General features: G+C 42.9%; 2 protein-coding genes across 6 annotated transcripts in view; both read left to right on the top strand.

Moving 5' to 3' along the window:
* The window catches only part of ptpn4a (protein tyrosine phosphatase non-receptor type 4a), a 114,825-nt gene extending 96,135 nt beyond the window's left edge, over positions 1–18,690 (top strand). For all 4 annotated transcript variants that reach the window (XM_083777524.1, XM_083777522.1, XM_083777523.1 and 1 more), the window contains exons 19-27: positions 136–292; positions 1,573–1,739; positions 3,248–3,338; positions 4,789–4,850; positions 6,151–6,297; positions 6,949–7,077; positions 9,565–9,713; positions 10,917–11,052; positions 11,762–18,690. In XM_083777524.1, the coding sequence (XP_083633650.1) occupies positions 136–292; positions 1,573–1,739; positions 3,248–3,338; positions 4,789–4,850; positions 6,151–6,297; positions 6,949–7,077; positions 9,565–9,713; positions 10,917–11,052; positions 11,762–12,385 (1,662 nt within the window). In that variant the 3' untranslated portion in view covers positions 12,386–18,690. The remainder of the gene's footprint in view (positions 1–135; positions 293–1,572; positions 1,740–3,247; positions 3,339–4,788; positions 4,851–6,150; positions 6,298–6,948; positions 7,078–9,564; positions 9,714–10,916; positions 11,053–11,761) is intronic.
* A 2,290-nt stretch (positions 18,691–20,980) lies between these two features.
* epb41l5 (erythrocyte membrane protein band 4.1 like 5) overlaps positions 20,981–27,273 on the top strand; it is a 70,811-nt gene continuing 64,518 nt past the window's right edge. The window contains exons 1-2 of one of the 2 annotated variants that reach the window (XM_083777483.1): positions 20,981–21,124; positions 23,892–24,140. In XM_083777483.1, coding sequence (XP_083633609.1) covers positions 23,961–24,140 — 180 coding nt within the window. In that variant the 5' untranslated portion in view covers positions 20,981–21,124; positions 23,892–23,960. Of the gene's footprint in view, positions 21,129–23,891; positions 24,141–27,273 lie in introns of both variants that reach the window. The other variant, XM_083777482.1, reaches the window with a different exon arrangement.

Below are 27,273 nucleotides of genomic sequence, written 5' to 3'. Positions count from 1 at the left end.
AGGAGGTTTCTGCCTGACTGCAACGATATTTAAATCTTAGTAACACCCCACTTTCTCTCCCTCTTTCCTCCCATCACTTCCTGTATCTCTCCCTTATCCTCTCTCTCTCTCTCTCTCTCTCTCTCTCTCTCTCAGGCTGACCTGTGTGTGCCTCGCCTTAATGAGGGCGACCAGGTAGTGTTGATTAACGGGCGGGACATCTCTGACCACACCCACGACCAGGTGGTCATGTTCATTAAGGCCAGCTGTGAGAGCCACTCTGGAGAGCTAATCCTATTGGTCAGGCCAAACGGTGAGTTGGACATTACCCCCCACCTGTGTCTGCTTTTTAATGCAGAGTGAAGTACAGGCACCATGTATAACGTATGTATAAGGTCAAGTCACACAGTCCATTTAAAGTTGTTTAGTTGCTGCGTGTACAAACCAAGAGTGGTACAGATTGCATTCTAATGGTTTGTATGTGCAAAAACCTAATCCTGCATTCTGTTTATCCCAGTCATTGGCCAGTTTACACAGTCCAATCAGTGTTACTTTGACTCCAAGGAGGTAATAATGGAACCCAATGGAATACTGCTCTCTTAAACAAACACTATATATTTTACTGTGTATTGTGTATAAAAAGAGAGGGGCAAAGCATTTCAGAAGGATGAGATCAGAGTTGATAAGACCTTCTTAATGTCTCAAGTGGGCCAAACCGGGATTGATTTTTGATCCCGTCTTATAGTAAAGAAACATGTAAGATTGCGTGATATATTTAAATCCATGTCAATCACCTGGTAAGCAAACACATGTAACTATAGTATTACGCATCTTCATTAATTTTCATCTTTCTCAAATACAATCAACTGCATGATATATTTGAATCTCAGAATACAAATAAAAAAGTGCAAACTGCAATCTTCATTGCTTTTCATCTTCTAACGCGACTAGCGACCACGATGGGTCGTCAAAAACATAATCTTTGATTAGAATTGGACGGATTGATTTAAGATTGATTAAGATTTTCGTTCTCATCCACTAAAATTGGGGGAAATATTTTGGATGACGTCCCAAACAATTCGATGACATCGAATGTTGCCCAACAGGCGCTCCCAGCCTGTGGAGCAGTGCGCTCTGTTTTGATATCAATAAAGTTCCGTCCTTTTATTAATCTCCGTCCTGAGTGTCAAGCGTTACTATTTGATAGGACGGAGACCTCCGTTTATGCCACTCAGGGTGTTAACATACAACACACAGCTGTGGCCGAGGCTTAAGTTCACCGTGAGTTCACACGAAGAGTTCCCAGAAGTTTTATTTTTCGACACTAGGTGGGTGGTACTAAGGTGAAAACCAGGTATACTTAATGAACTGGTGGGTGTGGTCACATCAAAACATAATTTTAACACTTTCTGTACACGTTTAAAAAAATATATATTAAAAGAAAAATATTCTTCCTAATATAATCTTAATTCCTGATGATCATGTTTTAAGGGGGGGGGGGGGGGGGAAATCACGGCACTCCATCTCTCTAAGTATATGTACTTAATGACTTTCCAGCACTGGTTCGTGAAAGGTTTTCCTCTTTCCCCACAGCTATCTATGACGTGGTGGAGGAGAAGGCTGACTCTGAGCCAGACTTCCAGTACATCCCAGAGAAGGGTCCTCAGGACCCGGCCCAGCTGGACCAGCACGCCTGGAGGGACTCCATGGCCTTGCTGAAGGAGGGCCTGGCCAGTGGCGCCATACTGGCACAGTTTGACGTGAGGACTGAGAGGACACACACACACACACAACATAGGGCTGTGTCACCATTACCACATTTAAGTTGGCCATTAATTGTCATACAAATATTGTGAAATTGAAATTTGGACGCAGACACGCCCCCCCAACCCCCCCACGTACGCACGCACTCACGCACAGTCACACACACACATCTGAAAAGGCTTTGTGCCAGGCACCCCCACAAGAGAAAAAATGTGTTAAAAAAATCTAAATTATTGAAAGTTTTTCTCACATATGTGGGTCAGCAAAGACAGAAGTATTGGAAGGTGTAGTATAACTGTAAATGCCAGAGTGCCCATTTGTGTTGTCGGCATAGCTTTTAGAGAGAGAGGGAGATCCACATTCCTAGGACTTCCTGTCTTTTATCAACAACGCTTAACTACTTCCTCTTTGAGTGTCCTGCTGTGTTGTTGGTGGAGAGGAATGTAACGCATGCACACACACACACACACACACACACACACACACACACACACACACACACACACACACACACACACACACACACAGTGCTATACTTGTGAGGACATCAACATTTCAAGATGCTTTCCTGAATGGCGTTTTGAAAATGTGTTTGCCATTTTAACCACAGCACGACTTTAAATCAGGCATAACTCTAACCATAACCCCTGAACCTAAATGGTAAATGGTGCATTCAGTATATAGTGTTTTATCCACAGTGCGTTACCCCAAGGGGTCGCGACCCACGGGTTGAGCGCCCCTGTCATAGAGGAAAGGCGATTTTCTAGGACACTGCATGCATTCTCAGACATACTCCTTTCACTTTGCTCATTGGAATATCTGAGCTTAAACCACTTAAACCCCATAATATGGTTGAGCGGAGTCCCTCAGGGCTCTATGCTATAGTGCCTTTTCTGTTTTCGGCTATTGTGGGACATGCTTTAGCTGAAAATAGCCGATCGACGAGCTCACAAACAACGCGTCACAATGTTTTCAGAGAGTGCTTTCCACCCCCAATGCGGATGCTGGGGGACTGAGTGACTGTACGCACATGCATTCTCATAATACATGTGCACGCTCGCTTGTGCTTTCAAACAGAGACATCATTGGTGTTGGCGGGTTAAGACGACTCCCTCTCATGTTGCTTAAACATTCCAGTGTCGGTTTCAGTTAATCTCTTTGTTTGACTGATTCAAACTGCAGTTTGAATTTGTGAAGACTTCTTTTATAGAATCAACTGAGAGAGAGGAGATGGGGTCAAATTACAGTATTGTAATAGAGATTTTAATACTAGGGATTTATTCATTCATTCATGATTTCTGAAACTGAATCGACCAGTCAGAGCATTTATGGTCTACTTCAATCACTTGCTTTATACTTGTTTTATACATTATACCATTTGAAATACTTCTTCGTTTACTATTATAAAGCGTGATGGTACACACTGAGGTCACGGTCATGCATTTGAGAATGAATCGAGGTTTAATCCATTTGCTTTTGTGCGTTTGTTTTTTTGCCCTCACAGCAACTGTATAGGAAGAGGCCGGGGATGACCATGCTGTGTGCCAAATTACCTCAGAACGTTTCCAAAAACCGCTACCGAGACATCTCTCCATGTATGTTCACACATTTCTACTTTAACGTCCTTGTTTATCAGCCCTTTGGGCACTTAAAGCCAGATTTTTACTTACAGTAAATGTACAGTATGTGTCTCACTGCACTCCGAGTCTTGAGTATTCATGCATGCTCTCTGCAACTTGGGCTGTCACATATTTTGTTACAAAATTTGTCACACAAATAATTGTGTTTTTTGCATTGAACATTGGAACGATAATTTGCATTTCCGTTTTGCCTTTTAGGCTTCGTAATCACAAATTGCACCAGGTTGATCTGTCAAATAACTTAAATATACAAAGAAGACACTGACACATTAAATATTTTTTTCTTTAAAAAACAATTACAAAATAGCTGAAATAGTTGATCTACAAGTGCGAGTCACAAAGTGACTTTTTTTTTTAACTTGTTTTATTCTCGTATAATAATGACATGCCGGCCCAGGCCGTAGCGTAACGGTCTGGGCACCGGACTGGTAATCCAGTCGCAGTGTGCCGCGGGTTCGACTCCCGGACCCGACACGGCCTTTACTGCATGTCATCCCCCCATCTCTCTCCCGTTTCCTGTCAGCCTACTGTCTGTCCCTTCAAAAAATCAATAAAAGGCGTAAGCCGCAAAAAAATATCTTAAAAAAAATAAAATAATAATGACATGCCAAAAATAGAGACGGCGAGTTGAAAGTGGTTAAAGGGATTGTGACATTTAAAAAAAGGTTTTGGAATTGTTCTTGTTTTTTTTAGGTTTTCTAATCTCAATTGCACCCAAAAAACATGAACTTTTAACATTCAGTAGATTTTCTGTGATCTGGGGTTTTCTGGCTCAAACAGGTGCTCTGATTTGCTGGCAGTAAGTGACATCACTTACTGCTAATCCCATATATGTCAATGGGATTTGCCAGCAGATTTCACTGTTTCACTGTGTTGCCTGTTTTCATTGTAGCTCAAAAGGCCCAAAAAACCCCAAAGAAAACTTCAGACCACAGAAAATCCACTGAATGTTCAAAGTTCAGGTTTTTTGGGTGTAATTGAGGTCATAAAACCTAAAAGAAAAAAGAAAAAGAAATGAAAAAGAATGTCATAAAACCTTTAAAAATCAGGATGCATCGGCTGCATAATTGCAGATAACGATGACGTCTAAATGTAATATAACTGTGTGTATAAATGTGCTCTAGAAATCCATGCTACTGCACTCTAACTTCATCACTGTACTGCACAGGCTAAAGGCCTATTCATACTCCAGTTTTAGGTGTAGAGTTGCCAACTTTTCGGTGGTCACCTCTTCACCAAAACGGTGGTTTTGATGGCAGTGCTCATATTCCATCACCGTGCTCATATCTCCTAACCTGGGGAGAGCGGTGGTTTTCTCTTAACACAGAGAAATGGTTGTATAGTTGTCCTGACAGCTCTCTCTCTCTCTCTCTCTCTCTCTCTCTCTCTCTCTCTCTCTCTCTAGATGATGCCACACGGGTCATTCTGAAAAGCACAGATGACTACATCAATGCAAATTACATCAATGTGAGTATCCCCTTTCATCTTCCTCTCCAACTCTTCTCCCACCCACTCTCTCGCTCTCTCTCTCTCTCTGCACACCCTCACAGAATCAATAGTGGTGTCAATACGTTCAGTGCAAACTTAAATGATTCACAACAAAACGCTGAAACGGATTAACTTGAATGAACACACCCATGCGCACACACACACACCCACGCACCTAAAAGTTGTTTCGGAACTGGAACAAAAAAATTGCCGTTGGTTCTGTGAAAGGTTCCAAGAATCTAGAACGGAACCAGTTCTTGAACCAAAGTTCTTTTGGTGGAGAAGGGCCCTGAGAGTCCACAAATGGAACCAAATGGACCCTTATTATGGCACTCATTGTAATTTGCCAGTATAGTATACGAACCCCCATTTTATACAAAAATTAATGACAATAATGTTCTCTGAGACCTCAGTGTTAATTTAACTCTTGAAACAAATGGTCATGGAACATATTATAATTGAAATGGCAGAGATGTTTTGCCTGGGTTTTAGCTCTCTACACATCAGTATACGCCTGTAAGGCAAGGCAGTTGTATTTGTGTGGCACATTTCAAAAACAAGGCAATAGAGCGCCAAAGTCCTGACGTCAGTCGCTCATCCCCTGGTTCCAAGTGGTTCGTGGATGTTTTTCTCTTTGGAGAATAACATTGGGTCATCTTAAAATTGTCAGGGAGGTGTCTCTGCATCGTTTACGATAGTCAGTCAGCCATATTTGATACAGTCTGTTTCTAACTAATTCGGCAGCAGTAACATTAGTGAGTCCTCTAGGGGTGGAACGATATGGGTACCTCACAATTCGATATCTGTGGTCATATTAGGCCCTCGATAGCCTCGGTACCAGGCTTTAATTTTTGTTGGTGCAAAAATTGAAAGCCTGGAGGAACGCATTGGCCGCTCTGGTCTAAAAGTGTGAGTCAACCCTTCCGGGTGGGCGTCGCTCCAAATGATGTGACGTACGTAGCGCTGCACCAGGGGGGAGAGGAGGGGCCGGGGGTGACGGACAGATCGATGAGATCCAATCAGGGCGTGCGCAAATCTGAGCCGCGACCCGCCCCTCTAGACCAGAAACCTAACACGTTAGCTCAGGCTAGGCCCTCGATAATGATAATATCACGTATATATATATATATATATATATATATATATATATATATATATATATATATCACGGGAGGAAGTATCGCAATATGGATTTATTGGCCCTTATTTCAGCTCTAATCAGCTTCCTTTGTTGTCCTCCTATCTCTCTCTCTCTCTCTCTCTCTCTCTCTCTCTGTAGATGGAGATCCCAGCCTCCAGCCTGATAAACCGCTACATAGCGTGCCAGGGTCCTCTGCCCCAGACGTGCCCTGACTTCTGGCAGATGACGTGGGAGCAGGGCTCCTCTATGGTGGTCATGTTGACCACGCAGGTGGAGAGGGGACGGGTATGTAGTGTAGTGTGACACTCTGTGGTATAATTCAACTAAGTATATTTACTTAAGTACTGTACTAAAGTAAAATTTTTGGGTGTTACTTTATGTGAGTATTTCCAATTTCCAATACTTTTACTTCTACTCCACAACATCTCAGATCCAAATCTTGTACTTTTATTCCACTACAAGATTGGAGATTGCTATTATTATTAGAAAACATACAGTACCCACTTCAGCCCTATATACCTTTTGGAAATTTGAAAATGCGGCCAAATGCGACGCATAGTGAGCTTGTAGATCGGCTATTTTCAAAAGATTTTTGTCCACCACTGGTGACACTCACCTTAAAGCCCAAACCACAGCAATGATTCGCCATGCGACTCCTTGCGACAGATTGTTGGTTGGTGCTTTAACTGCACATTATCACACACAAGCACCGAGGTGCGCCAAGTTGCAATCTCCAGATTTTGGCAACAAGGGTTTGGTAAGGGAAAAGCCGAAAGGGAAACTACACCTTATCCCTAAATTAGTTTAGGGATAAGGGTTAAGCCGGGGTGGCGCAAGATATAGCCTTATGTGCTAAACATTGGTCTGTGTTGAAGTAAGTGTGAGAGGATGTTGTCTGGTGTCAGTCTAATGATGCTGCCTGTGTGTTTCCTGTAGGTGAAGTGCCATCAGTACTGGCCAAACCCAGACAACAGCGCCACCTATGGGGGGTTTACAGTAACGTGCCACACTGAAGAGGGCAACTCTGCCTTTCTGGTCAGGGAGATGACCCTCACGCACACAGAGGTACAACTCTCTCCTCCCTGCACGCACGTGCACACACCCGCGCGCACACCCGCGCACGCACACACACACACACACACACACACACACACACACACACACACACACACACACACACACACACACACACACATCCCGGTATCCTACATTTATTACACTCATGTGTCTTGCGTATTTGTTTTGAACACACAAACTTCCATCTACATTAAACACATTACATCATGAGAGAGAGAGAGAGAGAGAGAGAGAGCACATGCAGCCCAGAGGAGGTGTGTTGCCATGGCGACTGGTGTGGGCTGTTCTTTTTCGGGCTCTCGCTGCTGCATGCGGGCCACGTATTATTGGGATATGGTTGCCACGACAACCCAACCACCGCAACCAGCCAGTCATTCATTCTCTCTCTCACACACACACACACACACACACACACACACGAGGCAGAGGAGAAAGGAGAAAGGGAGACGAAGGCAGGCGGACAGGAGGAGATAGAACAGGAGGTTGATACACACTGATATAGGGCTCTCACGATTATGCCATTTTACCTGACCATTTCATTGTGTTCATTTTACCTGACCATTTCATTGTGTTCATCGGTCGTTGAAACACTGGAATAAAGTCCTGATGTCACTCGCTCGGATGTATGATTTCTCTCGAGAATAACCGTGGGTCGTCAATCATCAAACAATCGTCTTATAAGCATTGTAGTATATATTGTCGCGGAGGTGTATCTGTATCATTTATAACAGTCGGTCACTCATATTTGAGTCTGCTTCTAGCAGAACATTAGCGTTTTCTCGCAGTCAGTTGATTCTTCATATCCATATGAGTGAAACTGCCAGGATCATTTGTAAATTTTTGGAACACAGTTCTTATTTGATGCAAGACCGTCTCCAATTGGCTGGCTGTTTCTAGAATGTATAATAATAACGTGCATTCCGTTATAACTGCTTTATAAATAAGAGTTTATAAATAGAGATAGATATTGATAGACATGGCCGCCATGTGTCGCTTTTTATTCTTTTTTACGCAAGTTTTTAAGTTCATTCATTTCAGTTCTCCCTCACTCTCTCCTGATCCCTCTCTCTTGTGTGCACACGTGCACCTTAAAAAATATAATGAGACAAGTTGATATAAAGTGAGTTGGTATATAAATGCATTCACAATAAGTATGCATCATCAAAGGGATTAGCCTTCATTCACAAAGATGATGAGCCTCCATTATTCACGTAAAATAATGAGATTGCAGAGATGATGGATTAGCCTCCATCCATTCACAGTTCACACTGGCCAATGGTTAGCCTCCATCCATTTATTCACACAATTGCACCTCCTCTTAATATATCCATGTTTCTTTTTCTACTATATATCGTGTTCGTTATTTTGTATTAAAGTGCGAGAGAGAGAGAGAGACAGAGTGAGGGAGAGATGGAGTGAGGGAGAGGGAGAGAAAGAGAGAGGCGAATCGGAGAGGACATATACCCTCGGAGGATGGATATCCTGGCTTTTACACGCCTTTGTCACAAGTCACTTTATACCAACTTGGCATTTCTTTTTAAATGTACGCACATGCGCAAGAGAGGGCGAGAGAGAGAGAGAGAGAGGGGTACGCGCAGGAGTAGGGCCTTCGTCCTACTCCCCCCCCCCCCCCCCCCCCCCTGGTGGCCCTACTAAGGCCCTACTACCTCCCACAAAATAATAATAATAATAATAATAAAAAAGCAATACCAATATTTTCTGATATAAAACATGTATGATTATATCGGCCGATATTATTCGGGAGGCCGATAATATTGAGGACCACTAATTTATTGGATGGACACTGTGGTCAATATAGTGGATAACCACTGTGGCTATTACAGTGGCTAGTATAGTTGACTATAGATCTTTTTTAGGGACACAAGCCCCACATTCAGTTGTAATTGAAGATGACAGCGGTCGCGGCTGTGTTATCCTGAAGTCTGTGCTTCCTGACCTTTCCAAACGTATGGCTCTACAAGGAGCCAATTAGCATTCTCCTCTGCCTGTGTTGGTTGCCATGGAGCCACATGCGTTGCCATGGGGATGCGGAAGAAGAAACGTTTTTTAGAGGAACACACGAGGTTCTGAGTCACATGAAGCAGTGGTGTGTGTGTGGGGCGGGGGGGGGGGGGGGGGGGCAATTGTGAGGGGTGCTAGCCCCTCCAATACATGGCTTTTGAAGATTATGTAATTTGGCAGCCATGTCTATGGGATTTTTAATGTCTTTAAAAATGGCTGTAGCATGATCAAGTATGACAAAAAAGGGCTTGTGGTTCCGTTTTTTCATGGTCGGCCCATGAGTCCATTTTAATGAGCCTGGGTCCCACAGGGTGCTTCTCAACTTCCTAAATTTGGTTCCCAGCCTCGAGGCTAATAATAATAATGGAAGCTCTGCTCAGAGTGTGTCGGGTCATTTCTATGTGGGTACATCACTTTAATGAGCTCCATTTGTTTCCCATCCTGTGTGGTCAGAGCGAGGAGCAGCGCGAGCTGACACAGATCCAGTACCTGGCCTGGCCGGACCACGGGGTTCCCGACGACTCCACCGACTTCTTGGACTTCGTGGCTCTGGTGCGGATCAAACGGGCCGGCAGGGACCAGCCCATGGTGGTACACTGCAGGTGAGAGGGGGAGTAAATGATGATGTATACGTTGCTGTGCGCCGGTGTCGTCACATACAGAAAATATAGCAGATCTGCCGTTTCCAGGGCATTACAAGGTGCAGCAACCATGTGTACAGACTTGACACTCACTCAACACATGCGTGTGCACGCACATTCATAATTGGAGGACAGGTATGCTTACCGATAAACATAGACAGTACACATACTCATACAAATTTGCACACACACACACACACACACACACACACACACACACACACACACACACACACACACACACACACACAGAGGAATTGCATGCTCACAGTGCTCATAATGATGCACATCGTTAAAAATAGACTTACACATGCAATTATATAGGCGGACTGATACACACACACACACACACACACACACACACACACACACACACACACACACACACACAAAACTTACTGTGCCAACTTAGATGGTACTGTATGTACTATATCATCACTATCAAGACCAAAACTGTTGTTTTTCGGGATTAAAATTTTTAAACTGCAAAAGTGGCAGATCGACGAGTCCAAAATGCGCCGCTTTGCGCCGTGTTTGGGGCTTGTGGATCTGCTACTTCTGAAGCTTTTGTGTGACGCTGTAGTTTGATCAAGTTGGGCGTTCATTCACGAAACCCGAAGATAAGAGGTTTCTGCCAGACAGCGACAATACTCTCCCCGTGCTCAGACACGGCACTCAAACATGTCCTGGCAGGTATTTGGAATATGTGCGTGCATTCGAGTGTGTTCTATTGCTCAAGGACACAAGTTTTCGATGACACCAAATTCCTTCTCACCCCCAGGCGTCTTGCTGGTTATTATGTAGTTTGGCCAATTGTGTCTTTACCCCTTTTTCTCCTCGATTTTGTCGTTATGCGTGCCCCTGCCTGGGGAGAGAACTGAACTCATGCTCCCTTCAATGCATGAGGAGTGAGCAGGCTTCTTATCACCTATCGGACAGACAGACAGACAGAGGGGGGGATTCCCTGGTAGGATGTAACGTGTGGAAGGAACACGTTATTCCAACCAGTTCCTTTCCCCTCCATCAGGCGACCCGGCTGACCAGGGGAAGACAGTATAGAGACCAGGATTCCTGCATGCGTGGTGGTGGGCAGGGACCCCGTGCCACGCGAGCGCCATCCAGCCTGTATAATTTACGTGCCGCGTGTCTCTGTTTTCGCGACAGTGCGGGGATCGGTCGGACGGGCGTGTTGATCACCATGGAGACGGCGCTGTGTCTGATGGAGTGCAGTCAGCCTGTGTATCCCCTGGACATCGTCCGGACCATGAGAGACCAGAGAGCCATGATGATCCAGACACCTGTACGTATACATTACACCAGTGGTTCACAAACTTTTTCATGTCGAGGACCCCCAAATGGACACTAATTAGCCCACGGACCCCATTTTAAAAGATATGCCAGGGACCCCCATAAGAGAAGATCGGCTCTAGCAGTGATTCTCAACCCGTTCAATTTCAAGGACCCCCATGTTGACATGCATATTAGTCTACAGACCCCCATTTAATGGTTCCATTTGTACACTCTCAGAGTTACAGACCCATAAGGGTCCATTTTGGTTCCAAACTATCAGTTACAGACTCATAAGGGTCCATTTTGGTTACAAACTATCATTTAGCTGGGGACCCCCTGGAACTCCCTCAAGGACCCCTGTGGGTCCCCGGACCCCACTTTTGGAACCCGAGCCCACTTCATGGCATGGCGGTCGCTTGCCCCGAAAATAGCTGACACACAAGCTCTAGATTGGGCTGTTCTCTTTTCCACGGCGAGCGACAAACTCGCACAATGGATTATAAATCGGTGCAATACTGTTACTTTCCAGGATTTAAATTTATTTATGAGATTTCAGCCCGACAGCAACGTAATATAATATATAATATAAAATATGCATTATTGTCCTAGGCTTAACTGTGCCGTTATTTGGTCTTTCTTTCCCATCCTCTATCCTTCTCTCTCTCTCTTCACCGCCCCCCCCCCCCCACCCCCCCCTCCTTCTCCCGTCTCTCCCTCAGAGTCAGTACCGCTTTGTGTGCGAGGCCATTCTGAAAGTTTACGAAGAGGGCTTGTTCAAAGCGCTGGCGGGCGGCCTCTACCAGCAGAGAGAGTGGGAGGAGAACGCGGAGCAGCCGAGGGAGCGACTGAAAGAAGCCAAGGAGTCGGAGGAGACGGGCGGGGGAGGCGATGCACTGGACGGAGCAGGAGGTTTGGTTGACGAGGAGGATGAGGATGATGATGATGAGGAGGTAGAGGTGCTGGACGTAGGAGAAGTGGTGGAGGACGACGATGAGGAAGAGGAGCTAGAGGAGGTGGAGGAACCCAGCGTGGCTAGCGCTACCAGCGTGGCAAGCACGCACAGCGCTACCAGCGTGGCTAGCACGCACAGTGCTACCAGCGTGGCTAGCGCGCACAGCACTACCAGCGTGGCTAGCGCGCACAGCGCTACCAGCGTGCACAGCGCCACCAGCGTGGCTAGCGTGCACAGCGCTACCAGCGTAGCTAGCATGCACAGCGCCACCAGCGCTACCAGCGTGGCTAGCGCCACCAGCGTGGCTAGCGCACACAGCGCCACCAGCATGGCTAGCGCGCACAGCGCCACCCTCGAGACCAGCTTGAACCCCGACCCTGACAAACCTTGACCTTTGACCATTTGGGGTCACCAGGATGCGTGGCCAGAGGAGAGAACAAAAGCACTGTTGCACTTTATGTTGACAAAAAAACAAACAAACAAAACAGAACAAAAAAAGACAGACAAACGTGAATATCTTGAACTAATATTAAAGGGGGGGAGAGAGAGAGAGAGAGAGAGAGAGAAAAAAAACTGAAATCCAGCTGTGTTACTAGGTACCGTTAGGGGACATTGTGTGTTCAGGGTAAACAAAAAAAAGGAAAAAGAACAGACGGTAAGAATTAAAGGAAAAGATAAAACTGAGAGAATAAAAAGTTGTGGAATTGCTGTAGTGCCATAAGTATAAAGGGGAAGGGCCGCCGATATGGATGGATACAAATATTTCTTTCTTTTTTCAAAATGGTCGCCCTCCCCCTTTTATGAACGAGTCTGCAAGACGGACATGCCTTTATTTCTTTCTTTTCTTTTTTTTTTTTTACTAAATGTCCTAGCTCATAAAGAGATATATTCCTTATATTTTGTTTTCCCTCAAAAAGAGTATTTATTGTGTTTTTTTAGTTGATGTCAAACTCTGTCCACTGAACAAAACAGAAAAAAAGTTGTATGTTTGTTAGTACGAGTCTAGCTTCACGCTTCCCTGATGAAATCTTAGCTAGTACAGTAGTGTGATTCCTCCTCCTCTTTGACTTCCTGATTTGTTTTGCTTTTATTGGAGAGAAAGAGAGAAAGAAGTGGTTTAATTTATTATTCTTTAGTTTATTTCTCAGCTTTCTTGTCTGTTTCTGACCTCAGATAGTTAATAGGCAATTGGAAGCACTTTGTGTCTCATCCTGTTCAATGCTGTGGCAAGGTGGGTTCACTATAAGCTGGTGCTTTGCTTGTGAGCGCGCACACACACACACACACACACACACACACACACACACACACACTACAAAGTAGCCATCTGTTGGCTATGCACACACGCCATTTTGGGAAGAACTTCCCTACTTCCTTCAGGTGTGACCGATGATACTAATGAAGGCTCTGTTCCATTCTGGTCAAACAGTCAGGACGCTGCTATTGGCTCACTGGAAACACTGATATACCAGTGGGTCTCAAAGTGTCCTTGAGTGGGTTCCAATTGGCCCCGTACGGGTCTGTAACTCTGTACAAATACACTCTGAGTTTTGAGGGTCCTGTAAATTTAAAACCTTTGAGCACCACAGCACACTAAATGGAACAGAGCCTTAATTAGTATAATTGGCAACACCTGTGAAGGAAGTAAGAAGAGTGTGCATAGAGCGCCGAAGTCCTGACGTCACTCGCTCATCCCCTGGTTTCCCCTGGTTCACGGAAGTAATTTCTCTATGGAGAATAACATGGGGTCATCTTAAAATCGTTTCATATAAGCGTTGTGGTCCAAAAATAAACAAGCTGTCTCGGCGTTTTTTGTCAAGGAGTCTGTTTCTAGCGAAAGTTCAGTCGCAGTAACGATAGCGTTTTCTCTCAGTCAGTTGATTCTTCATATTCATATGAGTGAAGCGGCCTGGATGATTTGTTGAACAGTTATTATATGAGGCGATCTAAAATCCCCCTATGGGGATTACAATGCAAATAAAAAGTACATGAACCCGTGGATTTGCGCCCTCTACCGACATTGACGTCAGACTTTGGTGCTCTATAGAGCCCATTAAGCTGGTTAAAACCATAGATATTAAATAAATAGATGCCTCATTGGCCGCTGCAGTTCATTTGAGCCATGTGTATCGACGTGAGGGCGGACGTGCGCCGGAAGTGCAGAAGCGATGCTGCCACTCAAGTTACTACTGGCCAATCACAGCGCATATTTTCCATCATACCCGAACGTCTGCTCTGTGACGCCCGTGGAAGCTTCTGTGAAGCACTAGTCTTGCATTGCCAGACTCTTGCCTCTCGCAATAGTTGTCTGGCTACACGAGACAAGTGAAGCACCAACGTTGAAGCTTGCCATCATTTTTGCAGATACACTCCATAGCCGGAAGAGGTGTCTACCTTTCTATGTCTTTGGTTAAAACCTGCAAGGCTTGTGTCTACCAATCACCTCAGTTTGAGCCAGCAGAGCCCAGCTACCCGTGGTGCGGTGCCACGTTGCCAACAAAATAATAAAGTCCCTGCTTGAAAGACAGAGTGTTGAAGCATTTTGAACTCTCAGCATCTGCTCATTGCTAACGGAAACAAAGAAAACACATTATTCGCTGTCAACACCATGTGAAACACTCAGTATATCCTTTCCACTGAATGCCAGAACAAGAGGGCCTTGCTGTGAATAGCTATAGAGGCCCCCGGTGGACACACAGCCTTGCTGAGTTGCATCTTAAGCCATTTCGCTACGCCTCGCGACCATCGTGACTGATAAAGCTAAAAAATCTAGGGTCAGTAGTGCCATTCAGTTCTTTCTTTCCGAGTCAATCCACCCAGTTCAGAAGAGAAATCAAACCAGCAATTCTCACACGCTTAATGATAAAATATTCTTTTCAGAAATAAAAAGAATTCACTGGCAAAAGGGTGTTCCTCACTAAGTCTTTACTTTCAGGGAGAATCACCATTATGTATCGACAGTGAACTGCCCCCAACCTTGCTGAAGTGTGGAGAACCAAACTTAAAGGCGACCCCTCGCCCACCCGCCCCAACTGATAGACCCAAACTGAATATTCTTTGAACATGCTGCCTGTGCGGCCAAGTCAATGAGTCACTGGCAAAATAAATGGAGTGCTGAAATTCCTTCCAAATGAAAGGTGTCCCTCCCTCTGTTTCAAATTCTTCGACGTAAACATATTGATTGCTATTGAAACAGGTGGAGAGGATCAAGCATCGCTGCTTTTTGTAAGCCTGTTTTCACGTATTCAATTAAACTCAGCAGAAATGCAGCAATTTGTCTTCTGAGATTCAGTGGGTTGCCGTGGGGTGGGGGAGGTTATTTTCTTTAAAACAACCCCTGTAAAAGAAATAACCAGCTGTTATCTGGTTCTTTCAGTGTCTGGGCTTCTGTCGGGGTTAAAAATGTAGGGAATCCAGGCCTGCCACACAAACGGAACATCAAACCAATAATCCTTTTTTTTTCGTTGATTCTAGTGGTACATCACCATTTTAATGTTCTCACATGGAGATGATAATGTGTTTGGTACTGATGCTGATTGACTAATGATTAACTCACCTTTTTAAAGATGATTACGGTAAAGATGAGATGTTTTGTTTTGTTTTGGGGAGGGGGGGGGGGGGGGGGGGGGTTCACATACAATCCATATTGGCTAAGCTGCTGTGCTAGTCATAGTGGTAGGGAATGAGATGCTGCTTGGTATAATTACAGGTGCTCTTCTTCTCAGACCGCTTCGACACACCTCATTGACAATGCATTCTTGTGTGTGTGTGTGTGTGTGTGTGTATGTGTGTGTGCGCGTGCGCGTCTCTTTACAGTCTACCTGTATGCCCCTCCCAACCATAGCTCTCTCTCTCTCTGTCATTACTAACACAATTAGTGAGCTCTGCGATTCAAGCCTTCTTGTTGGTTACCGGTAAGTGGAATGAGTGGTTGTGAGTAGAAGTGCCATAAAGTTAACATGCCGTGAGCTTTTGTGCAGGGACCCCCATAGGAAACTATTTGTGTCAAAATGGTACAGATATATTTTGATATTTTTCAAATAAAATAGATGTACAAGCACGCACGCAAAGTATAAAATATGGTTGAAGTGATTGTGATGCCCCCCTCCCCCCTACATTGTCCTATGTGTTGCTGGAGGACACATTTCAAGTGGAAAAACATGACATGGTGCATTGCATCTTTCACTTGAAAATAAGTTGTTTTCTGCTTAAGTTGTTTTCTGCTGTCATATACGTATAAATGAGGCTCTCGGTTTTCTTTGAAACATAGACATCTGCGAAACAAATCAATCTATGCTATATGCCACCCTTTTTCCAGGTGCTGAATCATTGAGCACTGGCACACTGCTGTCTTCTGTTCTATACTTACCCTGGGGCTTCATCAGTCATCTCAGGCGAGCCCACCCATTATTTTCTTCTGTTCATCTTCTGCCCAAATGATGGATCCCACTCTGTTGGCTTCAGGACAGAAGATCCAGTATGGGCAGAAAGATGACTACACTTAACACTGCATCAAACAGCTGGACGTTCTGGTTGGGTGGGTTGTTGGTTGATTTCCGTCAACAATTAAAAACACATTGGGCCTCCTTCACAAAACCGTGTCCAATCTTGACACGATTAAATGTTTCGTTTTCGAGTTTGTCTTCCTGGGCGGTTTTGTTCATACAAAACGAACCCCATTAATTTTCCAGATTTTCGCGATTTTAGATACAAAACAAAATCCATTAATTTTCCAGATGTTCACGATTTTCCTAAACTCACATCACAAGCCATCCAGGCTTGTGGTGAATCATGACTATAAAACATTTTACTCCGTGTCAAGATACATTTGAATATTATTATATACTATATATATTTAGTATACAATTCAGTATATCTTTTTTTTTACACAGAATCAAATGTTGTATGGTCATGATTCAAGTATTTTCGGAAATCTCCATGGGGGAAAAATAAACCCCAGAAACAAAATGTTTCAGTGCCCCCATAGCTTGTCCAAAACAAGACACCTGTTCAAACTTCAGACAACCATCAATCATAACGGGTGTCTTGTTTTGGACAAGCTATGGGGGCACTGAAACATTTTGTTAGTGAGGTATGGCACAACTTTTAAGTACTGATAACTTTTCATAAAAAATATGGATATTTAAAATAAGAGGATGCATACTGTAATTGGCCTCATAGAGGTGAGGAAGTTAACCGTTGTCTTAGTACAGAGTGTAACCAGGCTTTCCTCTTCTTGCACACAACCCTAGGCTAATTCTGAAAATGCCTTCTAAATCAGTATTTCTCACTCAGATTATTATTATTTTTCCAGATTTTTGAGAGGGACCCATTAACACTTGGACTCAAAAATCGCAGATGTACAAGCTTGCGGTGCGGCATGAAGTGGCACGCTGTGAGCTTGTACATCTGCGATTTTTTAATAGCCAACGTTAAAATCTAAAATAAGACGGATGCTGTCTTCCCGGTTTTAATGGGATAATTGTGAACTATGCAAATGCTTCACACATGGCCACACATTAAATGTACAATTACGTGGGTTTCATCATTCGATACACGCATCAAGGTTTTGCAAGTTTCATGAATCTGACACTTGTATTTAACTCAGATCAAGGCTATAGTTAAACCTATAGTAGACGTTGAGTTTGTGAATGAGGCCCATTGCATCTAGCTGATGAAAACAAAACAAACAAAAGGCTAAAACACAATCAAGTCCAAAGACACCACAGACACTTCCAGTCTGTTTTGATCTACAAGCTCACAACGTGCCACTTTGTGCCGCATTGTGCCGGGCAAACATCTAATTTCTTTTTTTTGGTCTTGAGCTAAAATGCTTGGGAACCACTGCCATAGGGGCTCCTCAGAGTTACTACAGAGGGGCTGCAAATGTTTGTGTGATAGGATTTTTTTTTTTTTACATAACCATTTGAACCCTTTTTATCCCTATTCTGGAGGGAATATTCACAGAATAGCAGATCTACAATCTCACAATGCACATTGTGAGATTATAGATTAGCTATTTTCTGCTAAGAGATTTGGTGTAGGGGGCAGAAAAGAGCAGATCGACCCAAGTGCAGCACCACGGTATTGAGGGTTTATGAATGAATTTAAAAAAATAGGCTAGACATTAACATGAGTCCATATTAGAAAATATTATGTGTAAACAAACATTCATTTACACAACTGATGATAGTGCTGTCAAACAAGTCTATGAAGCTTTATATGAAAAAAATAATCTTTTACATTTTATAAAATATGTAGTGGGGGTCCTTGCTTCATCTCTCTCATCTAGGGGGTCCTTGGCCTGGAACACATTGAAGACCCTTGCTTGGTCTGTCTGTTTAGGGTGCTGATCAGCGGTGGTTTGGAGATGACCTGTAACGGAGGAGGGAAGGGTTAGCCAAGTTTGTATTTTTGTAAAGATGAAACCGTTCTAACTGGGTTGGGAAAAGGACAGCACTTTGCAGAAGACTGTGTGGCAGATAGCGCTACTGAGAAACAAACAAACAAAAAAGTAATTCTTTTTTAATTTATCGTTTTGATTTTGATTTTAAAGACACCCGTAGGGAATGAGAAAAACAAGAAAATAACTCCTAACTACACAGTGCCACTTGTTATTTTGTGTAAATAATACTAGACCATGTAAATACAATGTTGTATATGAAAAAAAACTTTAAAATAAAAGGGAAAATCATTTGTGAGTTGAAACATTTCGTTTTTCATTTTGTTATATTTTGGTTTGTCATTTTTTAATGTGACACGAATGGTGTGTATTTCAAAAATGCTATTTTGAGAAAATGTGTGTTTTATTTTAACCTTAATCCATAACAGCAAGTGTATATATAATGAAACAAAAATAATGAGAAATGTTTTACCGTATATGCCCTTGGTTGGTTAATCTCCTCTACCTGTGTCATAAAAAAACCCTTTGTCTTCAGTTGCTTGTTCTTCTGGTATCATGGTTTTACAGTGCTTTGGACATGTCTATAAGCTTGATTGTGACCAATTAAAGCTTGTCTGTCAAAGCATGAAGATGTGGCTTCAGATCACCTTGCTTTGCCATACTGTAAAAGTGAGGTCTGGCAATGGAGTGATGTACAGTGAGGAGACCGACATTAGCTTGATACTAGCTTGATGCCACACTGGATCCAAAGGCAAATCACAGAAACATTAATAATTTTGGAGGAATTACTAGACTATATGCACTGTTATGGCAGAATGAAACCACAAGCCAAGCTTTGCTGTGCCAAATTAACCAGTAGCGTGCAAAAATCATGTTATATATATATATATATATATATATATATATATATCTGCCTAACAATGGCACTGGTGGACGTTTTTTTAACTGCCCACAGCCCTCCTATGAGGCACAGGCCACAGAGTAGAAAATAATTGTTGGATTTTATCATGAACATTAGTGAGGACCAATTAAATGAAGCTATAGGTTGAAAAGTGGTCCTTTAACACTGGATTATACTTCAGTGTACAATGGTGGCGTACACAAATAGTGACAATAGGTCATGTACAAGATCTCAACATCGCACCAGGACACATTATGAGTTTGTACTGCTATCTAGTTTGTAATTGTCCATTAATAGTAACATAGATAATCTATGTATAGATTATTTAGGCCTAGATATAGCATATAGGGCTCCAACAAATTATTTAACGGGTGTAAATATGTATGATAAAACATATTTTTGAAAGTTACCTTGATGGGCTGCTAATCTATTTATGTATATCAGTTTCTAAAATGTCTGGGTTGTATTTCTTCTTGTGGTTAAATTAAACTTAGAGCTGCAGGCAACACTTCTAGTTTAACATGCTGTCCAAAAGATCTACCGGTACCCTGTCTTTCTTTTGCAAGCCTAATACATTTTAACATTTACTCTAAAGTTTCCTCTGACTTCAGCGATAATTAACATTGTATACAGCTGCCTAAACACAACACATTGGATAATACCTGAGGGAATGCTTCCAAACATTGGGCAAATTGAATGTTTTTTAATAATGAAAAACATATACAACAGTATTATAACACATATAGTATAGCCTATCATTGGTTTATCACAATCCCTGAATAAGGCAGTTTTAATTAATATGTATACAGTTGATGATCAGTCAAGTATCCCTAGTATATTGGATAAAATTTGTAAGGGTGTGATCTGGAGAAAGCTCTAAGATTTTGCCCATAAAATATACAGTACACACACACACACACACACACACACACACACACACACACACACACACACACACACACACACACACACACACACACACACACACACACACACACACAGCTATAACTGTGTCAAAGGGCGTTTTGTGTTTGGTCTTTGTCACTTTTGGTTATTTCCAAGTTTATCAGAAATATATGATGCATGCACCTGCCCATGGGTGAAATGGTAACAAGACAGCGCTGTTCCCAAACTAGCCAGAGGGTGGTGCTGTTGTAAAATGAAGGTGAAAACTATTGTTTAGTTTAGATAATAATAATAAAAAGGTTACATTTTAGACGTACACACACGCACACACACACACACACACACACACACACACACACACACACACACACACACACACACACACACACACACACACACACACACATTCATTTTTAGACATGTATGTAAGACAAATGCAAATGTATTCATAAATTCGTTGTGTTCGTTTTAGCAACTTCACCAGGCAAAGGTAGTACTTTAATATTAATCTAGCAGATTTGACAATAACCATCCAGTTGTTGTATAGTGAATGTCAGAATGTGTGGTTTCAACTTTATTATTATGATTATATTTATTTATGTTTTTATTGAAAGGGAGGGACATTTGTAGAATGTGCGTTTAGAAGTAATGTGTGAGCAATAAAGTTACGTTACACAGGCCTTTAAAAAATACTGATGAAGTTTTCCTAGGGATTTATACTGACGTCACTTCCGGAGGGGGGGAATCATCTTGCCTCCCAGTTTTTTGTTGGGAGTTGAGGTGAAAATTATCCCGCAGACAGAGAAGGAAACACAACGAATTAATTCACCATGGAACTATGAACCAAAACCAAATAGTTTACTAAAAACCTGGACGATGAAATCGGACGTAATCTCCCTGTGAATCCCTGCCAGTCTCTTGTAGGTATGTTTATCTTTGTATAAGGAGTTTACTGTGGATCTACAAGTGTCGGTCGGTCGGAGCAGCAAGTGTTGTTCCCTGAGCAGTGTTGCCAGGTGTGCTTATTATAAGCGACCTTTTGGCATTATTCTTCTGTGTAGCTTACAGTAAATATTGGTAGTTGCTTTTTTTGGCTTTGTTTCTGAAGTTTAGTTGCTTATTTGGGCTTGTTTTCTAAAGGATGGTTGCTTATTTGGGCTTGTTTTCTAAAGTGTAGTTGCTTTTTTGGGCTTGTTTTCTAAAGTGTAGTTGCTTTTTTGGGCTTTTTTCCTAAGTGTAGTTTAGTTGCTTATTTGGATACATGCACAGGGAAAATGTTTCAAAATTATTTCATATTATTTTCAATAGTTTTATTTTTATAGCAGATCTGCTATTGCCGATAACGTAAGTTTGAAAGGTCTCATCACTCATGCAATCTAGTAGTCACTTTTTGGGTCTTGTTTTCCTCGAACCGGTTGCTTGTTTCTCTCACAGAATGGCAACATTGCTCCCCATCAGCATCACAGGAGCTGCTGCTAGCCTCCAAGCTAAAGGGAGCATTTGTTTGATCACACTTTAAAGACACAATTGTATAAAACATTGGGTCCAAACAATAGTCGAAAACCCATGAATAAAAACGTTAAACGGTCAATTCAATACACGACACACAAACGACAACCCTACATATAATGTACCTCTAGTAGTAGTACTAGGAAACGTTCCCGTGCAGGTGCAGCATAACGTGCGCATTCATACTTATTAACTAAGCTGTTGCTTTTTACTGCACTGCTGCTCAACCATCCAGTTCTATTCTGCAACAACTTAACAACGTCTACGGTATATTACATACGTTTTAATTCTTCACCCCCTCATCCTATATACTAAAAGCTAAGTTTCATACGGGTTGTAAACGTTATTGGCTATTGTTCACGAAGCAGTATACATCTAAAGCGATGTATTAACAGCCTATAAATCCAACATATGGCAGCGTTTGTCGCTTGCTAACAGCCCCCTAGACTGTAGTATTACACAAGAATGGATGGAATGCTAGATACATTGTAATGAAGACAGGAGGGTACATAGCCCTCCAAGCAGAACCCAATGGTACTGAAGTTTCTGACTTTTTGACGACACAGACCATTGGGTCCTGTTCCAGCAGTATCCTGCCACCTGGTACGGTACTTACATAAAACATAAACAACGTGGATAACGCCTGTCTGCGCTCATTTTTTCGTGTGAGGGCTTCTGAATATGTGAAGTATAAGTACCCATACATGCCGCTGCGAATATCTCCTTTGTTTGACCGATTTGGTCGCTTTGATTCTTCTCTTCCTTCCTTGTTTATTGACACCTCATTGTACCGCCTATCTGGCTAGCTAGTGGCGCTATAGCTATGACAGAGCAGATCAGAGGCAGGGACGTAGCCGCACAAGCCAACCGCACACCGGGAGGCGGTACAATAAACGGTAAACAAACAAGAAGAAATAAAGCGACCAAATCGGTCAAACAAAGATAAAAAATACGGCTTCCGCGCCACAGGAGATATTCGCAGCGGTACTTATAGTTCACAAATTCAGAATAACTTAAACTAAAAAAGGCCGTCAAACGCCGCAGATACGATATTAGAGAGAATATTTATGACTGCGTTCCAGAATTCCCATACGAAAATATAGTTATGAGCAGGGACCCTACATAAAACTTATCCAAATTTCAGAAAAGCTTTATGGAGGGTCCCGAAAGGGGCTAGAGGGTACATAAGCTAGGTGAACGTGAACATGTTAGTGAGGCGTAATAATGGTACTAGAAAGTTATAATAACAGTTTATTTTCCCCAACATTGGAACCTTTCTTTGCTTATTTTGTTTTAAGTTTAATTTCACCCAAAATTGAAAAATAAACAATTTAAAATAAAAAGTGTGAGGTGAGGTTGACTGTAGTCGAGTTAAACTTGTTGCACTTGCTTGCTAATACTACAGTTATTTTCGAACACATAAATTAATCTCCTATACATTCACACATCATCTTGATAGTTTGTAGACAGCAGTTATTCATTTACTCCACCATTGGCACCCTCTCCATGCGTGTGTCTCGCACGCATGCACAGTTTGCACACACACACACACATTTTCAATTTTCATTGATATGTTTATTCAGGAGGGACAATATTGATTGGTCACACTCTCACACGTGAACAGCAGCATTGTGCAGTAACATATCTAAAAGGATAACACGCCGAACCGATCTACAAGCTCATAGCATGGCACAAAGTGACATACACTAGTCCTTACCTGTTCAAAATGCCACAGACGAAAAACACAAAAAGTCCACACTATTGATCCATAATGTATAAAAATAACAATTTCGTTTCAGTCCAAATGAAATTTGGACTGATGTTTTTCGTCTGTGGTACTCTAATGATGTACATTGTACAGTGTGGGTAATGTGATTTAATAGATCATATTATCGATCTACCCATTAGAAGTTAAATGAATTCAGTAACAAATTTAATTAACACTGTTAAATATGTTTAATTGAAAAAAGGGCTTTGTTAAGACCTCCATAATGTAATGAACAATGTCTGTGTGGAGAGGCGTTGCTGCAGGCAGCGAGGAGTAGCGACAGTGTTTCGTACAGACATTCATTCAGACAGACAGATGGACATTATATGCTAGCTATATGCAAACATGTTTGCGCACACACAAACCTACTCTATGTATTTTCACACCTGCTTTCTCTCTCTCTCCCACAGGTACAGTAGCGTGACCCGACCCCCACCACCTTCCCCCTTGTCCCTCGTTCCTCCAGCGCCTCCTCCACCATGCTGAGTTTCCTGCGCAGGACGCTGGGACGGCGCTCCATCAGGAAGCATGCAGAGAAGGCGCGCCTGCGCGAGGCCCAGCGAGCCACCACCCACATCCCCGCCGCCGGCGACGCCATCTCCGTCATCACCTGCCGTGTGTCCCTGCTGGACGGCACGGACGTCAGCGTGGACCTGCCGGTAAGAGAGTCCAAAAGGAGACGAAAAAAAAAACACCGCTTTGATTTGAGACCGTGAGAACTTATTCCCTAGCCTGGCTCTAGCCCTGATAAAAAAAAAAAAGTCCTGGCGATTCAGGTCTGGTCTACGGCGGTATCAGTCTCGAAATTCTGATTGGCCATCAGCCCTGTCACTCGACATATTTTACCGCTTCTGTTTACATGCTAGTAGTGCTCTGTTGACTGTTTGGTTAGCAACCGGTTTAGCCAGAGCTATCTAATAGAAGAGTTGTGATATTGAGGGGGCAGAAAACAGCACCGTCACGTGGTTAATTTACTCACGCGAGCCCTTAGACCCCAATGCATTCCGTAAACTTCCGGTTGTCCCTATTTGAAGCCTTCAAATAGGGACAAACCAATAGAAGTCTATGTAGAAGAGACGCCATTGTACTGGCCCCATGAAGTGAATGGCGTTTGCGTAACTCTGTCTATACTCTATGGCTCTGGCCATAGCCACATGATTGACAACGATGTCATCTGCTATCCTACTATTCTGATTGATTGATATGAACCAATCGCCGAAGACTGCCACTTTGACAACGGCCATTCCAGAAACCTCTGCTGTGGGGAGGGCTTTCAGTCTGAATAATGAAGTGAAGCAAACTGAGTATCAGGCTACGTATTCCCAGCAAAATCAAACAAAGAAAATGAGAGGGACATCTTGGTTCTTCAGTTTTTGAGTGGTGCCTAACAGCTCCAATGAACGGCTATATGTGTCTGGGTATGACCTAAAGTGGCACTGTTGAGCACTGTTGAGCAGCCTAAAGGGCTACAGTACAGCTGTTGAGCTTCACACTCACCACTATAACTATAGCACAGTACTCCCTTCCCCCCCCCCCCCCCCCCCCCCCACACACACACACACACACGCACACTCCCTGCACCGCTCAGTTCCACACGGGTGTGTTTCTTTTTTGAGGGCCGCTAGTCCCTCCTATGCCCAGCTTTCCGGGTTTGTGTGAACACAAACACTGGCTTGTGATTGGCTGATTTGATTGGCTGTACATATTGAAGATAAAAGTGAGGGCAGGAAAGTGAACTGAAGACGGCAAAAGTGATTGGCCGGAATGACATTTGTGATGATTTGGTGGGCTGAGCACTGAATGTGAACAGATGTATGATGATAAGAGTGCCCCTCACTTCATTTTCTGGTTTGATTCAAGTTATGATGTGTCTGAGTACCCTGTGGCTCATACAAGTGGGGCATTGGTGGGAGCTGGTTTGTCAGTAGTTATCCAAATCTGGAAACCCATTCAGTATTGCGTTTTTGCCTGGGGGCTTGTGTAGAAGCAGAAACTTTTTTTGGTCCTCCCCTTTCGTAGTCCACTTTCTCCAGGCTGCTTCTGTTTGTTCCTACTAACAACAACAGTACGCACGTACAGATTCTGCTGTTGGCTGAATCTGTTGCTCTCAAAGTTTTCCGTGCCAAGGGGGGTTGGGGGGTTTTGTGCCAGGGACCCCCAGAAGAGATGGTTTGTGTTAAAAGTAATTTAAAGGGATTAAAAAGTTTCCAAACATTTTCGAATTTTTTCTCCCAAAAATCTAAAAAGCAGATGCAGCTACAACCTCACAGCGTGGCACAAAATTACATTCTGTGAGTTTGTAGATCTGCTATTCTTGAATAGCTACCGTATAAATGCATAAAGTTGTTAAAATGTTTGTGATAACTACTTTCACTACTTTTCCAGGGGGAACCCTACCCCCCCAACAACCCCTGGGGGTACTCGGACCCCACTTATTAGATAATCACTGGTCTACATTACAGTACGTCTGTTTAAGAATGAGCCATTGTTTTTTTAAGATCTCAGACTCGGATTCCATCTGGTTTGGTACTAAATTAGTGGAAATGGCTGGAGAGGTTTGGGAATGTAACCTCTTGTCCTTACCTATCAACGTTTGTATATCAAGGATACCAAAACAAGGCACGGGTGGGCTAACAATGTCACAACGTGGCAACCATCCACTGAGTTGTAATGTTTGAACACAGTTACCGTTAGCTGTTTATTACAGTTTGGGCTGCATTTTTCTCCTGACTGTCTGCTGGTTCCTGTCAGTTGGGCTTAACCCATTAGAGCATCTGTAGGGGCGCTAGCCCCTCCAATGCATGTCTTTTGAAGATTTTGTCATATTGCAGCATGTTCTTTTTAGAGCACTTCTGATGTAAATCGTTTGCCAACCAAGTCTATGGACTTTGAGGATATTACAATGTTAGTTTAGATCACTTTAGAGAGCTATAAGCATCAATTAGGGCACTAATTAATGACATAAGACGCCATGTGGCCGATATAAAGATACAGATAAGTGTTTTTTTATTTTAAAAACTTTAACCACTATGTTATACAAAATAGTGTGTAACATAAGCCCTGTTCAGTTCAGACATATTCAAGATTTGCAGGCGTTGCGTCTGCATATTTGATTTTGAAACCTACAACATAGCAGGCAAAGTCTTTGCGGAAAGCGAGTGTGGATACCGTGATGATATTGCTTGGCTACCTTATGTTCCCACAGGGACCCTTAGGTCCTCTGACCAGCTTCTCCTGGTGGTGCCTAAAACCAGGCTGAAGCTCAGAGGGAGCCGGGCTTTTGCAGTGGCAGCTCCCAAGCTCTGGAATGAGCTGCCTCTGCACATAAGACAAGCCCCCACCCTTCAGGTTTTTAAATCACACCTCAAGACGTATCTTTATTCTTTGGCATTTCCAAGCATAGTATGAGCTGTTTCTGATGTTAAAAGTGAAAGTTGAATGTTGTTTGTTTTTAAATTAAGTTGTGATTTTTTATTATTTTATTGTAAAGCACTTTGGTACAACTTTGTTGTTATTTAAATGTGCTATATAAATAAAGATGGTATGGTATGGTATCGTATGGTATGAATCTGGCAGCTATGGGATACAATAATTCAGGTGATAAAGACAGTCGGGTTATGTTTTTAAATGTTTCATTCTTTCTATTACAATGCATCGTTCTCTGCTTCTCTCTCTCTCTCTCTCTCTCTCGCAATACAGAAGTGTGTGTGTGTGTGTGTGTGTGTGTGTGGACGAGTGCTGTTGATCAGCCGTAATTCCATGATCCTCTGCGAATGCCACCTGATCACATGA

The sequence above is a fragment of the Protomyctophum parallelum genome, assembly GCF_964188405.1.
Source record: "Protomyctophum parallelum genome assembly, chromosome: 11".
In the NCBI taxonomy this organism is placed as follows: Eukaryota; Metazoa; Chordata; class Actinopteri; order Myctophiformes; family Myctophidae; genus Protomyctophum; species Protomyctophum parallelum.
Note: the sequence above shows the minus strand (reverse complement) of the source record. Positions and strands in the feature narration are given on the sequence as shown.